This window comes from Serinus canaria, chromosome 26 (assembly GCF_022539315.1).
Source record: "Serinus canaria isolate serCan28SL12 chromosome 26, serCan2020, whole genome shotgun sequence".
In the NCBI taxonomy this organism is placed as follows: domain Eukaryota; kingdom Metazoa; phylum Chordata; class Aves; order Passeriformes; family Fringillidae; genus Serinus; species Serinus canaria.
Genome location: NC_066339.1, coordinates 5,322,501 through 5,338,093, shown reverse-complemented (window position 1 = coordinate 5,338,093; position 15,593 = coordinate 5,322,501). Strand labels below are relative to the sequence as shown.

Below are 15,593 nucleotides of genomic sequence, written 5' to 3'. Positions count from 1 at the left end.
ATTCCATTTTGCCTGACAGAACTACTACTTTACATTTTATTTCCCAGCCTTATAGAGGTTGATTAACCTCAAAAAAACCCCAAACAACTGAAACAGGCTCTTTTTCTTTCTCTCCATTAACTGAATTGTTAACTATAAGACTGAATCTGTTGATGTAATGATTTGGGTCCTTTAATTTTAAAAGATCAGCAATCTAAGCTTTACTTAAATGTTATTACTTCTAAATGTAAATAAAGCTTGTAGCTCTTCAGTGCTACTCTGGTTGCTTCTATATCATGTATCCAAAATCAGGCAAGTGTTCTGTAATGAAAGTCTTAATGTTTAAATGTTACACATAGTTGTTTATCCTCTTCCCCTGTACTGCACTGCCTTAAATGTCAGAAGTTATTAATGTACTTAATTATAGATGCTCTGAAATACAGACTCCTTTTAAAGGTATTCTGATAAATCTGTTAAAAATTGAAGTATTTCTAAAATATTAAGCTTGAATTTTGGAAGGTTTCCTTAATTCAAGGCTTTATTTGTCTAATTATAGGTACCCTGACTTTTGACTTAATTATACAACCAAAAATGCAATGTTTTACAATTGGTCAGTCTCCCTGGGAATAGATCCCTTCAGTGAGTGGGGTGAATATGCTGCAACTGCAGAACTCTAATCTTCTCTTTATTGTCACTGCCAGAAACTCCAGATGAAAATGGCAAAACCCAGCGAGCTGACAGTCTTATTATGAAAAGATAAAGAAAAAAAAGAAAAAGAAACACCGGGAAGATGTGAGGGGAAAACGCCTGAAGATGTACAACAAAGAGGTGCAGACAGTGTGTGCTGGGCTCACTCGCATTGACAAGGAGACTCTGTCTCAAGGACAGTGTGACAACCTGGAAATGAACAAGGAATCCTTCAGGTACCTGAAGGATGAGCAGCTGTGCAGACTGAACTTGGGCATGCAGGAATACCGGGTACCCCAGGGAGTACAGACCCCCTTTGTGACACACCAGGAGCACTCTGTCCGCAGCAGCTTCCTGAAGACTGGCACTAAATTCAGTAACTTCATTCACGAGGAGCACCAGTCCAATGGAGGTGCCCTGGTCCTGCATGCCTACATGGATGAACTCTCATTTTTGTCTCCAGTGGAGATGGAGAGATTTGCAGAAGAGTTTCTTGCGTTGTCATTCAGTGAAAATGATAAAAATGCAGCTTACTATGCTTTAGCCATAGTGCATGGAGCAGCTGCCTATTTACCAGACTTCCTGGATTACTTTGCTTTTAACTTTCCAAACACTCCAGTGAAAATGGAAATTTTGGGCAAGAAGGACATTGAAACAACAACAATTTCAAATTTTCACTCTCAGGTAAGAACTATTTACATGCATAAATATTCACAATACCTAGATTTTATTAATATTAGTAACCCAGAGCAGACATGATTTAAAATAGGCAAGTCACAAATGTATTTTCTAAGCAGATGAAGAAAGGGGATGTTAGGACTAATGTACTGTGCTGTGTATTCCTGCTTCTGCTGAAAGCTTTTCTGTGCTCCCTGGTAGTTGGTGAATCACACATCAGACACTGCTGCCTGTGACCTGAGGGGAGATCTACAATGAGCATCTTTTTCTTCTAAACTTGGGAAAACACTGAGATTGTTCAAAACAATGGCCAAGTCTGTCAAGAACTGCACAGACTGCAAATGCTAGCGCTGCTTTTCTAGTCAACAGAGCTGGGGTTTGGTTTTGGGGTCTTGGGGTTTGGGTTTTTTTGCAATGATGTTACTTTTTATGTTTCAGTAGATGTGTTTCACAAGGTTTTTGACATCTTCATTCCCTCAGTGTCTTATGCTGTTTGAACTTTCTGACTTGAAGGATCTTTTTAATTGCCTTTGAAAAGGAGTTTCATTTTGTTTACTCCCTCAGTTTCCATGGTAGGCTTAAACTAGTTTACTTTCTGAAACTGTATCTCCATGTAACTTAAATGGATGCAACAGTAAAACTGAGCTAATTTTAAGATTCCCCTATGAAAGTCTCTTGGATTTTAGTCTTGTGCTCAAACTCAGAAGTATCTATGAGTATACCACAAGATTCCAGCTTAGATAAAATTCTTTTTGGTGGAATAAAGCTTCTTTCTTTTTAGTCTGAGAATGGGTCCAAACTGCTGATTACCTTTAAGGTCTTTACGTGAGACATTAATTACATTTACTAGTTCACCTGTTGGGAGGATAAATCTGAAACTCTGCAGTTCAGTATGATAGGAGCACACCTTTAACAACAGACTTTGGAGTGTTAGTGCTTGTGGATGGGTTATTTGGATCTCTGCAGGCTTTACTAAATGCTTATAAGCAAGATTTGCATTGGAAAAATAATTACTGCTTTAGAGAAAGTTACTGCATGGGCACTGTGGAGTCTTTAAATAGCATTAAATGAATAATTCTGACACTTGGCTTTTTGTTTGGCAGCAATTTGCTGCTCCAGCACTTATTTTAACCAGTTTCTATTTCTTGGTGTAAGTAATTCTTTGTGTTGACAGAGCTGTGTCTGGGTGTAGAGCACCCCAACACAATCTCTGAGCATATGAACCACTGCTGTGGGCAACAGCTCTTCTGCACAGCACACACCTGTGTGCTGCAGATGGCAAATGTGTCCACAGGTCAGGCTTTAAAGTTTTCTGTATTAGATTTATGTGTGTTCTCTAGTGTCCTGCTTGCATTCTGGCTTGAGTACATGTGATGACCCCTGAGATGGCTAAACAGAGCCTCTGGAATGTTTAACAATTGCATTTTTTCTTGGTGAACGTTCTGTGAACATGAATACTGGCACTATAAATACACGTGAGGAATGTATGGTAATAAATAAGAGGCTTTGCTGGGTTATAGTCTGCTGGTACTTCAATTAATTCTATTTTAAGTACTGTCTAAACTTGATTAAGATTGAGTCATGACATAAGGTTCAGTTGGTCTAAACCACTTCTCTAAACCCAGCTCCAGAATGACCTGGTTAATCCTCTCTGGCTGAAGTGTGTTAGTGCAGTTCTCCCTGAGCAAACAGAGCAGGGGAGCTGTCACAGGCAGCTGGAGCAGGGCTCTTCAGGGAATACAGATGATGGAAAAGCTGGAGAAACATAGAAATTGGTGGTGGGTTCACCCAGGTTTTGCAGGCTGGCTTGTCTTGGAGTGGAGAAGGTTGCAATGCCCTGCTTGAGGGCCTGGGTGGTGAACCTGGCTGGTGTGCTCCTGTTCCTTGCAGCTCTGGTGAGGCTTGAACAGATTGGCCAAGCTTAACTTTTCACCCTTCTGAGTGAGAATTGTACAGTACAGAAGCACATCATAGTTGTGCTTTAGCAGATTAAACATGTTGCACTCTTGTATCCTGTAACACTGATTATTTATGATTGAGTTAAGTTGCCTCCATTCTGGGTTCCTTCTCTGTGTTTGAGTTTGTTTGCTGCACTGACCTGTGCCAAGGGGTTTGGGAGTTTTAGGGAGTCTTGAATCCTGAAGATTCAGTGTTCAGAAATCAAAATTTGTTCTGTTAAACTGCAAGTGAACGTGACCTTTGGCTTGCACAACATTCAGCTGGTTTGTGGTTTTAGAGAAACTGTATTGTAGTATTCAAAATAAGGACTTTAATCTGAAGGACTTGGTAAGTCTAGTGATAATTAACTGCCTTGCAAGGTGAATTCCTTTGTTCTCGGGGCAGTGAGTTTATAGCAAAGCACTCCAATGTGTATTTGTTACATAAATGTTTGGTTTCCATATCTTAAAGTAATTAAGCTTCAGTGTCCTGTGGATTTTTTGCTTGCTTTGTCTCTCACTGGTTCTAATACTTCAGTGCTGGAGCTCAGCTTTAGTGTGGAGCTGTTCACTTGGGCTGAGAGCTTTCAAGACTCAAATCACTGAGCAGTAATTTGTAAGCTTTCCTCACATAAGGACACACTTTAATTTGGAAGCTCTTTGCAGTGCAGCTAGAGTGAACTCTTATTTTTCTTATCACTTGTTTCAGTACAACTGCTTCCACTCAGTGAATGGGAATATATTTAGAGTTTAAAAAAAACACTTCTGCTTTTTTTCCCAACTGATCAACTTGCCTGATGAATTCTCTCTGATCCAAAGAACAGTTACACTGTCACAGAGGGTGTGCGGGGGTTCTGGGAAGAGGCCAGGAAAGAGAATTGGGGAAATAGGTTTTGCATAAGCTGCTCTTCCTTCTGGGAAGAAGATGGGAGAAGTAGCCAACAGGTGATAACTAGGTAAGTTTTCTTACTCCTGCTGTTCAAAACAGGTTACTCTGTTCCTGACACCTTTGGTTCATGAAGCACATCACAGTTTGATTATCTGCCCCCTGTGAACTTCTCTGATTCTGGAAGGGCAATTTTTTTTGTTAGCAGTAGCTACCAAAGTATGAAATGGAGAAATTGTGCATCTGTACTGCATCCTTCATTTGGTTTGTCACTAAAGCCATATAAACAATCCCAGTGGTCCTGCACTATGTCAGATTTTAGTCAAGCATGTCACCCTTGCTGTGCTGGCATGTCACTGCCTTGTCCTTCAGCAGGAGCCAGCCTTGCGCTCTTGCTTTCTTCCTTGTAGCCAAGGTTTTGTGTGGTTGGTTTTATAGCTGACTTGGCATGCTGAAATATTGTTGCTGTCAACTGATTCATGCTTTTCTTGCAACTGGAGAGAAACTTCAGAGACTTAACCTCATTTGTCCCCAGCTGATGCCTCATCTGTGTGTCCTCTTCTCATCCTTAACCTGTGGTGAGGCTGGGGTGCCTCAGGAACATGCAAATAAACACCAGCTCTGAGCCTCTGACAGGAAACACTGCCTCTGTCTGCTTCTGTTCTCACCCAAGTGTGGGAAACACTGATAGGCACATGGTGCAGCTGAGAGAAAATGTCTCCATGAGCACTGGAGCTAATTTTAAATGTGCCCATAACTCACTGTGAGTGGGGGGTACACACAGCAGCGATGGCTGGGTGGCATTTGAAAGGGCACAGGCTGCCTGAGCTGTCTTACTGGCCCCATTGTCCTTTTGAAACAGTAAAAACAGTGGCAGAGTGACTGCTTGAGATCCACTGCTGCTTTTAAAGCAGCACAGGGAACAAATTGTAGCAAGGAAGGTGCTGTGGTAATAAGTTACCGAATTCTGGCAGCTGTGTGAACTGGAGTGACCCCGGCTAAATTCCTAAACAAGAGTTGAACTTTAAACAAAAATAAAAAACACTGAGAGCAGTCCTAATGGATATAATGAAGTGACTTCAGCTATTTCATCATCTCAGCTTTCTTCCCTGCAATGAGGGGTGCACACAGGTGACTGTGGAGTGAGCAAAGCTCAGAGGGAATCTGGAGCACCTGGTGAATGAAAGGCCAAAGCAGCTTGCAGTGCAGCAAGCAGGGTGCTTAGTCATGGGACACTAAACCACCCCGTTGTAAAGGGAGAGCAAGGTGCCTGTTCTTTTAGATGTTTATTGCATCATATTGTTGAGACCACTGGCCTAACCAGTGTTTGCTGCTCAGAAGGAATTAAGAAGGGGAGAGCTGCTGTGAAGAAGTTTTTTTATGGCATATTGAACTAGTAGACTACATCCCCTGTGATCGAGGTGCTCCAGATGAATAATACAGCCTGCTGGGGATTGCTGTGGGCTGGTACATGTTGTCAGTGTAAACATGTCCTGGGTTTAAGTCTCAAGTGTGTATATTCCTTTAATTTATGTTAAAAACTAGCAAAGCATTGAAATCCAGTGTTTCCCTAAAGTATTTATTCTATTTCCTTTATAACTCCTGAGTTCTTGTCTATTTTTCCATTGTTCCAGTGTATTAAAAAAACCCAAAGTGGTGCCTGCACAGAACCTCCTCTGTGGCCATATGGCACATTCCAGCTGCAGTCCATAGGATGAGGCTACAGAACACTGGAGTCTTGCCAGTGCCTCTCCTCTGGGAACAGGAAATTAGCAAGAAAAGTTTCCAGATGACCCAGCAAAGTGGGGACAGTCTGTGTTCTAGAGGATGTCCATGAGCTGTGAGATTAAAGTGTTTCTGACCCCAGCACTGACAGCAGGTTCTACGGCAAATGGTAATCTTGAAATTCTCCATGAGCACTGGCTTTCCAGCTAAACCCCTCATTTCATCTGGTTTTTGTCCAATTTCCTGTGTATACTATCACCAGAACCACTGCATGAAAGACCTTGAGGTTTTTCACTGCAGGCCCAGGGGAAGGACCTCAGGGACAGGACTCAAATGAGGAATGTGCACAGCCCAGGAGCATCCGGTCTGAAATGTCGAAGCAAAAGTCCAAATGCACAAACCAGTGGAGAGTTGAAGCTTGCTGGTGAAAGACTGAGTCACAATGAAACCTTGTGTGGTTGTTTTCTCAAGTCAGCCTGGAAGTGTTGAATTGTTCCTGAATTAGTCAAATATTCACTTGCTGTTGTTCAGACTCCAGAAGGATTTCCTGTCAGGAGTACAGACAGGAGTCCTTTCTTTCTCCTCTGTTCTAAACAGTCCCTGTGCATATTCCCAAAGGCCCATCTGCTGAAACAGATGTAGATGAGTCCAAGATTGATCCCAGCTGTGTTAGATCAGTCACTTTAATCCTCCTGGGAGAGAACTGAAGCTGTGCTGGTGTTGTGTCTCCTGTCTGGCCGCAGGTCAATCGGACGTACTGCTGTGGCACCTACAGAGCAGGACCCATGCGCCAGATCAGCCTGGTAGGAGCAGTGGATGAAGAAGTGGGGGACTACTTCCCAGAATTCCTAGATATGTTGGAAGAATCTCCATTTCTCAGAGTAAGCAGTAATTTGTGGTGTGTTCAGAGCACTGTAGATATTTAAGCAATTGTTAGGTTTCTAAGTAATTAGGAACTGTAAGATTTTTTTTTATTGATGTGCTTACTTGGCTACTGAGGTTCATTCTTTCCTGTGTCCAGTTGAAAGGCATGGAATTAGGTGGCTAATTAAAAATAATCAAGTTTATTATATATACTTGCACTACATGCACTTCTACTTCCCAAAATATTACGCTTAATAAAATTAGCTTGGAATATCTTTTACCTCTCAAACTTACTTAGTTTCTATGCAATTCTTTTGACAGCAGATTTGAACCAGTTTTACCAAAGGCATCATTTAATTTTTCTATCTCACCCAGTGTTTTGTGTTATGTGTGTTTTGTGGATTGTTTTGTTCCTGTTTTCTTTTAGATGACCCTGCCCTGGGGGACTCTTTCCAGTCTCAGACTGCAGTGCAGGTCCCAGAGTGATGATGGGCCCATCATGTGGGTGAGGCCAGGAGAGCAGATGATCCCCACAGCTGATATGCCAAAATCACCCTTCAAACGGCGCCGGTAAGGTTTGGGTTTCCTTTTGTACTGGAGGTAAAACTTTGCAGTTGAGTCTGTGTCAGATTTGAGAACAAAAGCAAAGTACTTGATGTGTAACTGGCTCTTCAGAGGACTAATTCAGATTTAAGTTTCACTTTCACTTTGTTTCAAATTGGCTCAGCTGATAAAGCAAATGTTACTGTGATGGTTATTTTATTTCACTACTTCTGACAGTATCTTTCAGTACTTCTCACGTATCCTAGATTGTCGCTTTAAGATTAAAACCTCTTTTTATTATCCTACGGGAGACTTAATTCACCTTATTTCTGTGGCAAGAACCAATTTGGTGGTGAGGGCAGGTGGAATGCTGTAAAACAGCAGAGATCCTTCCTCTGTTCGTGCTGCCTTCTAATGTCAGTGCTAAAGCACTTCTAACATGCCTGCCCAGGAATTATTGTGTATTCTTGCCTTCTATCTCTGAAAGAGTGCTCTAAAACAAATTTCAGGAGATTTGGAAGCAGATTTTAATTGTTGTTTCAAGAAAAATTTTTGTACGTACTCCCAAATAACTGAAGCTCAGTTTCTGTAAGATAGCTCTATTTTACATACTGGTACCTTCTTGGAGGAAGTCTTTCAGCACAAGTGAACACAAAAATTGTATGATTTGGTTTATTTTGTAAAGTTTGATCTTACAACCTGAATTGTACTTTGCTGGTTTTGTTTCAATCTTTCACCAAATCAACGCCTAGAAAAAAATCAGGGGGAAAGCCCTTTGTTCCCTTGAAGCCTGCAGCACCCAGAATTCTAAGAATAAATCAGTACAAATGTTACTTTTTGAGCAGCAGGGACATTTTCAGAGTGTGTTTTTGTGCCTTTGCAGGTCCATGAACGAGATCAAGAACCTGCAGTACCTACCTCGGACCAGCGAGCCCCGCGAGGTCCTGTTCGAGGACAGGACCCGAGCTCACGCTGACCACGTGGGGCAGGGCTTTGACTGGCAGAGCACAGCTGCTGTTGGGGTGCTCAAGGCTGTGCAGTTTGGGGAATGGTAAGTGCTGCTGGGATGCAGCTATTCTTTGTTCTAAAAAAAAAAATATCCTTGTAAAACAAACCTATTCAGAAATGGTTTAAACCCTATAATGAGACAGTGGCTGGAATTGTCTGCCCAGGGAGGTGGTGGAGTCAGTGGATGTGTTTGAAAATAAAGCCTGGACGTGGCACTCAGTGCCATGGTTTGCTTGATGAGGAGGTATTAGGCCATAGGTTGGACTAGATGATCTTAGAGGTCTTTTCCAACCTAGTTAATTCTGTGATTCAAAAGCTGCACAGAGCTGAAAACCTCAGGCTGTGTACCTTCTATTTTTCCATCTTGAAGCAGTAAAAAATTTGTGACAGCAGCTTGCAGAATATTTTAGTGATATACAAAAGCCTTAAACTTGGACCGTCATCTTTGATTATTCTTTTCCTGAGCAGGTATATTAATTCTAGCTTTTGTAACTGTAATCTAAGAGCTCAGTGTAATTAATTTCACAGCTGCAGTGCTTTCTCAGGTCACGTACCCAGGATATTGCTGTTGACCTTGCAGAGAAACTGGACTTGCATCATTGTAATATCTAGAAATTACATTGGAAAATGGATAGCATCATTAGCATTATCATTAGAATAAAAGATGGCAGTATTTCCTATACTGTTGAATAAAACTCCTTCAGAGTTATTGTGTGCACGTTGTAACACTCAAGCAGGTCATTGGTTCAATGAAGCTTTCTGCTGGGAAGAGCTGGAATGCGCTGTAACTCAAATACTTCAAAAATTCCTGGAATTCTCATTTTTTTCTAGGAGTGACCAGCCTCGTATAACCAAAGATGTGGTTTGTTTTCATGCTGAAGACTTCACTGATGTTGTGCAGAGACTTCAGCTGGACCTGCATGAACCTCCAGTGTCACAGGTATCAAATCTGTCCTTGTGACAGCTCATTCCTGGTGTTTTGGGAGGAGTTTCTGACAGATCCCATCTTCTCCCTAAAGTCAGCCCTTTTGTATCCCCTCAGTTCTCAGCTTTCTTGGGTAGATTTCCTTGTGTTTCAGGATAAAATAATTCAGTTGGAAGGGACCTTTTTCTTTTCCTTTCCCCCAAGCTGGGCTTCATGCTGTGAGTCTCAGGGTGTGCTATAGAAACAATCTGTTGATTCAGCCATATGTGCCTGCTCCTGCTTTTTCTGATGTCTGATGTTGTCTTAGTCTATGAAAGCATCTAAACTCAGTCCTGTCAGCCCAAGCAATGCAGCCCATTGTTGTTTTTAACTATAACTATAGAAACTTCCTCATTTTCCTCTCAAGACATCAGAGAAACTGTACTTTTAAAGTCCAGTTCTCATTTGAATTTGAAGTTTTACCCATGAAAAGGAGACATTCTTATTTAGACATGAATTCACTTGAAAATAGGAAGATGCTGAGTTTTTGAAGAGTTTACCACTAACTTTCCCATCTCTCCTTCTCCCAGTGTGTTCAGTGGGTGGACGAAGCCAAACTAAACCAAATGAGACGGGAAGGCATTCGCTATGCTAGGATTCAGTTGTGTGACAATGACATCTACTTCATCCCTAGAAATGTCATTCATCAGTTCAAAACAGTGTCAGCAGTCTGCAGCTTAGCCTGGCACATCAGACTCAAACAGTATCACCCCGTGGGGGACACTTCTCCAAAAGCAGAAAGCAATTCAAGCCTGAACAGTGATGTTCCTGGAAACACAGAGGCAGAAGGTGAACCCCAAGGTGTGAGTGTAAAAACAGAGTCTGAAGAACCAGGTATAGAAATTCAGCTTACCCCAGGGGTGCTCTCCTCCTCTGTTTCTTCAATATCAGGACTTGTGCAACCAGATCAGGTGGCCCAGCCCCTTCCAGGTTTTAAAATAGAGTCTGATCAGCAACACAATCCACAGGATCATGCAGGCTCTTCTGTGTGATATGTATATATTCAAACATTTTTTAAACAACTTTTTAAAATTTTGATGTGAAGTTATAGTTTTATAACTGGCTTATGTTTTATTGGAGAAATCTTGCCTATAATTCTATAAAGAAAGGTGACATTCCAAAATGTCAAGCATATCTTTTTTACACAGATTATGCAAAATTCAAGTTGTATTTTAACCCCTTAGTACAACCTGTAACAGTGGTCTACCACTTCTTTCTGTTTAAGTAAAGAGATGTTGAATATCTTCTCAAAGTCGGATTGGAATTCCTCCAGGAATATGAAATGATTGAACTCCATTGGTCAGTGTTATTTCCCTACTTTTACTTTATCTCTAATCTTCACCAGAAAGTGATGCTTTTGTAGAAGACTTGCAAAGTGATTTTCCCATCTCATTTTAATTGCTTAAAAAAGTAAAAAAAAAAAAAAAAGAAAAAAAGGAAAAAAAAAAAGAAAAAATAGAGAAAGCACAGCACTTTTGATGATTTGTGGAATTTTTGGTATGTCCTTGACATGTTGGTTTATATACAAGCTATAGAAATTGATGTTCCTTACAGTTCCTACAAGGGTGACCTGTAAAAAGAACTGAAGCAAGTGTCTGATACCTGTTGAAATGCAATGACTTACTGACCTAACACTTCTCATAGCACTGCTTATGTTGTTTGGTGTGGGGGTTTTTGCTTCCAAAATACATTTCCCCTGAATGTGATAAATGCTAGTGTCAAAATTAGAGAACCTCTTGGTAGTCTTGTGGAGGAAACTGCTATCTTTGAGCACTTTAAGGCTTTAAAATACTTAACCAACTTGGCAGCTTGTTTTGATCGGGTCGTAACGTGTCCAATGGATCCACACTTTCCCTTGTACTGATGCACTTATTATAATAAGCATTGAGCTGATACCTGACTTCCTAGAATAAGGACAGCCTTACTGTGTAAGTTCTGTATTAGTATTTCACAATAAAAAGTATCTTGGCATTGGACTGCTTTTTCCATGTGTAGCTCCTGGGTGCCCAGTTACTGTGGAAAAATCAGCAGCACGTGCTCAATGTGTAGAGTGTCAGCTATCAGCAGTTTTTAAACAATCTTTCAATATTTCTGGATGTTAACGTGTAACCTGTATTTGACTTTCACTCACCCCATTTATTACTGCCCCTTCCAGTCATCAAAAGGAAAAAGTCCCTTTTCCCTCCCCCCTCCCCACATTTAGAGTACAAGTTGGGGTTTGGTGCAACTTAAGCTGTCTCCAGATAACTTTATTTGTTCTAATCCTCACTGGGGTAGGAAAGATTTGAAACACTATGTTAGACTAGACAAAAGCAAAGATGCTGTGTTAGTTCTGGATGCATCTTTTTAATATCAATTATTACTCTTCTCTTTATAAGGGTCTCTAAAATATGTTACTCTATTATAAATCTTACTTTGTGCAATATTGTTTGTGTAGGCTTTTATATACATATTAGCACCTCAGTGTAGAGGTCACTATTTTAAACTGATAGAGAAATAATCCTCAGAAGATACTGCAGTGATTAGTTAGAACCTGTATTACTCCTTATGTGTATGTATGTATTGTCTTCGGTACAAAAATGAGGACTAGGAAATATTTCAATTTAAAACTAATTTACAGATTGAAGTGGTAGTGACTCGTTTAGTAATCTGTGTAAATAAGGTGTTAGAATGGAAAGCTTTTATGATGAGAAGTAATGTGATTCATGCAGGGGTGTAATTTAATCTTAGCAGAAATTCTAGATGACTCAGCGCGGCTCAGAAAGGAGCCGTCAGTTCTCTGGTGGGTTTTTTCCACTTTTTATGTTGAGAGGAATTTCATAGCTTTAAGGGTTGTGCAAAGTAAAATTCCTCACAGGCAATAGTGGTTTTAGTTCATCCTTCACATTCAAAGATTCCCCAGGGGTGTTCTTTCCTTTTGACCAAGTCTGCGAGTCTTCCACGTGCCCGTTCTGCCTCTCCCGTGCTGCTCCCAGCCCTGTCCCTGGGGTGGCCCTTCCCTGGCAGCCAGCTCTGATCACTCAGGAACTGTCACACCTGCAGGGGCCACAGCAGCCTGCAGAGGCAGAGCAAACAGGGTGAGGGCCCCCGTGCCCCAGTCTGTTTATTGGGAAAATTGGGATGGAATGAAGAGAGAATCCATTTGGAAGTCCTCTGTAAATTCTAATAGCATGTTTGCAAGTAGGTGAAGCAAGACTAGGGTGGTCTGTGCTACTTTCCAAGCTGTAGCTTTAGTGAAATCTATGACAACAGCCTGAAATAGCTGGAAAATGCTCTTACTTCCTCTTGCATGGAGGGACGTGACCAATAGCATCATGCTCTCTGTGCTCTGCTCAGTTACTAACTTAAACCTAATGTCAGATTTAAATGCACATAAATAAAAGCGTCTTTGAGTGACCTGAATGTTGCTGATGCTGTCCTATTTTGGAAGACTGAGGGAGAGAGGAACAAGCTGTTTGAGAATCTCTTACTAAATCCATGTTCAGCTTTGCTGTGCTTTAACCAAACTGGCAGACTTTCAAATTCCACCTCAACTCTGGATGTAAAGGGTGGGAGAGATTGCTTGGGAAGCTGCTCAATCTCCAGCCATTGCTTCAGTTGCCCAGAACAAAGCCTTAATGGGACAAATGGAAATGTTTTCCAGCCCAAGACCTGTAGAACACTGATTTTTTTTTTTATGAGCAAGAGCAGTTTAGAGAGGAAGTAACAAGTTCAAGTCATTTAGTGTTTGAGCAGAACAAATCCAGTAAATATTACTGAATATCTCATGTTAAATAGCTGCTATTTGAATTTCTCCAAGATTCCATAAAGCAGGCTCCTTAAAGAGCTAAACACCTTTGATTTGATGTGTTTTTTTGAGCTACATTTGATGGCTTGTTCCAAGGCTGAGGAAGTTGGGGCTGTTCAGTGTGGATACCTCACAGCCCCTTCCAGGATCTGCAGGGGTTGTTCTTCAGGAGCTGAGCGACAGGACAAGGGAAATGGGCACAAATCAAAAGAGGAGGAATTTAAGTTAGAGATGAGGAAGAAATGTGATGGGTGCTGAGGGCCTGGCTGCCCAGGGAGGCCGTGGATGCCCCAGCCTGGGAAGTTTCCAAAGCCAGGTTGGGCATTGTGGCCCAGTGGGAGGCGTCTCTGCACATGGCAGGGAGTTGGGACTGGATGGTTTTTAAGGTCCATCCCAACACCTTAACTTTCTGTTGCTCTCAGTGGAAAGCAGATACAGAACAGTTCCTAAATGCAAATGTGCTGGTCAGTTCTGCAAATCCTCAGTGCTCCATTTATGAGGATGTGCTCTGTGATGTGTGTCAGGTAGAAAACACTCCAGCTTTGTGCTGGGGTCGCTGACCAAGTGCTCTGTGAAACAGAGCTGAGGCTTAGGCTGGACTTTAAATCAAGTGCTGGTGACTAAAACATCCCAGGGATAAAGTGGCTCAGCTGTGCTAGAAGTGGACCAGCAAATGCAGTGTGAATTTGGTTTCCTCTCTCCTCTAGGCAAGCTCCAGGTTCTGCTCCAGGAGGGGGGGGACACCTCGAGGTGTCCCCAGGGCATCCTAAGGGACACTTTTCCCAGTGTCCTGCTGTGCCCTGCCAGGTTCCCTGCGTGTTTCAGGTCAAGGCAAATTGTCAGAGCTTTCACCGGGCATGCATGAGCCGAGTGCTGAACTCTGCAGCTGCACTTCCCGAGGTGTGCTGAGCCTGGGCAGCCCTGAGGGCTCCGACGGGAGCCGAGGGCTCGTTCCCTCTGCTCCAGAGCCTGTTCTGTCCCTTCCTGTGGGCTCCGAGCAGTGGCCAGGGCACCCCGAGCATCCAAACACCCGCTTTTCCTGATTTCTCCATACAACATGTAAAGATACCGACTCCTGTATTGCTGTTTCGTGATTTAATTTGATTTGATTGGCAGCTACGATTATTTTTTTCTGTGGTTTTAATTTATCTAAGGTCTCTGCCTCCAGAGGACGTGTACAATTGCCTGGACGACTGTTTGCTTTGTGCGGCCTTAGTGTATTTATTGACATTCGCGCGTGTGCGGGGGCGGCCCGCGCCCCCCCGCGCCCCCGGTAGCTGACTGTACACCAGTGTCAAACTGTTAAGCTATTTCTTTGTAAAATAGTCCTGCGGAATGCATAGAATTTTTTTCCTGTAAAGTATTTTTTTAATAAACAAAAGTCTGATTTTGTCCTTTACCCGCCTGGGCGCTTCTTTCCTCTGCGGTTTGAGGGGGGTCCGGGTGGCGCTCGGCGCTCGGCTGGCGCTGCCTGGGTGGGTGGGGAGGGGGAGCGGCAGGCGGAGCCAGTCGAGCGCCGGGCGGTTTCCAGGGTAACGGGAGCGGTGCCGGGGTCGGTGCCGGTGCCGGGGCCGCGCCGGTCCCGCCGCTCCCCATGGCCTGTCACGATGCCATTTCATGGTACCAGAAGAAGGTGAGTGCGGCGCGGGACGGGCTGGCGCGGGCCCGGCCGTGCCCTCAGCCTCCTCTCCCCTCAGATCGGGGCCTACGACCAGCAGATATGGGAGAAGGCCGTGGAGCAGACCCAGATGAAGGTACCGGCGGCGGGGGGAGGACGGGCGGGCCCCGCGCCTCTCGCCGCTAACTCGGCCGTGTATTCCGCCCCGCAGGGCTTCAAGAACAAGCCGAAGAAAAAGGGGCACATCCAGCCCGATCTGATCGACGTGGATCTGATCAGTGGTGAGCGGTGCCGGCTCTGTTCGTTCCCCTCTGGGACAGGGATGGCACCAGGGAGCGGCCGGAGCTGGGTCCAGGAGGGTTAGGCTGGAGATCAGGAAAGGTTCCTTCCCCAGAGGGTGCTGGGCTCTGCCCAGGCTCCCCAGGGAATGGGCACGGCCCCCAGGCTGCCAGAGCTCCAGGAGAACACTCCCAGAGGGTGCCCAGGGTGGGATTGTGAGGGGCTGTGCAGGGACTTGGCGATGCCTGTGGGTCCCTTCCAGCTCAGGATATTCCCTGGTTCTGTAGGTGCATCCCAGCTTTGTGCAGGGTGGGGGAAGCAGAGCCTGCCCTGCTGCCAGGGGAGCCCCTGGTCATGGGCACTGAAACCCTGAGAGCAGAGCAGGAGGAGCTCGGGGTGGCTCTGCAGGAGTGCTTGGCTGGGCAGAGAAGAGTCAGAGGCAGAGCTCTGGGAGAAGACAAGGAGCTGCTGTAGCTGTGTCTGCTGGGACTGTGTAGCTTTGAATGGTGCCTGAAACTGGGCTGCTGTCACTCCCTGCTCAGCCCTGTGGCAGGGCTGGGGCTGCCCAAAGGGGAACTCCAGCAAGGGAGCTCTTGTGATTCACAGTTAATGATGGCTCTTTTTCCTTTAATTCCAAG

The 15,593-nt window shown here is 43.7% G+C and overlaps 1 protein-coding gene across 7 annotated transcripts in view; it reads left to right on the top strand.

The window, feature by feature from the left end:
* The window catches only part of PHTF1 (putative homeodomain transcription factor 1), a 28,178-nt gene that overhangs the window by 3,022 nt on the left and 9,563 nt on the right, over positions 1 to 15,593 (top strand). For 3 of the 7 annotated variants that reach the window (XM_050984968.1, XM_050984965.1, XM_050984967.1), the window contains exons 2-7: positions 681 to 1,350; positions 6,636 to 6,773; positions 7,184 to 7,326; positions 8,183 to 8,350; positions 9,139 to 9,247; positions 14,756 to 14,957. In XM_050984968.1, coding sequence (XP_050840925.1) covers positions 793 to 1,350; positions 6,636 to 6,773; positions 7,184 to 7,326; positions 8,183 to 8,350; positions 9,139 to 9,247; positions 14,756 to 14,957 — 1,318 coding nt within the window. In that variant the 5' untranslated portion in view covers positions 681 to 792. Of the gene's footprint in view, positions 1 to 680; positions 1,351 to 6,635; positions 6,774 to 7,183; positions 7,327 to 8,182; positions 8,351 to 9,138; positions 9,248 to 14,538; positions 14,692 to 14,755; positions 14,958 to 15,593 lie in introns of those variants that run through there. The other 4 variants (XM_050984966.1, XM_009098331.4, XM_050984969.1 and 1 more) reach the window with 4 other exon arrangements.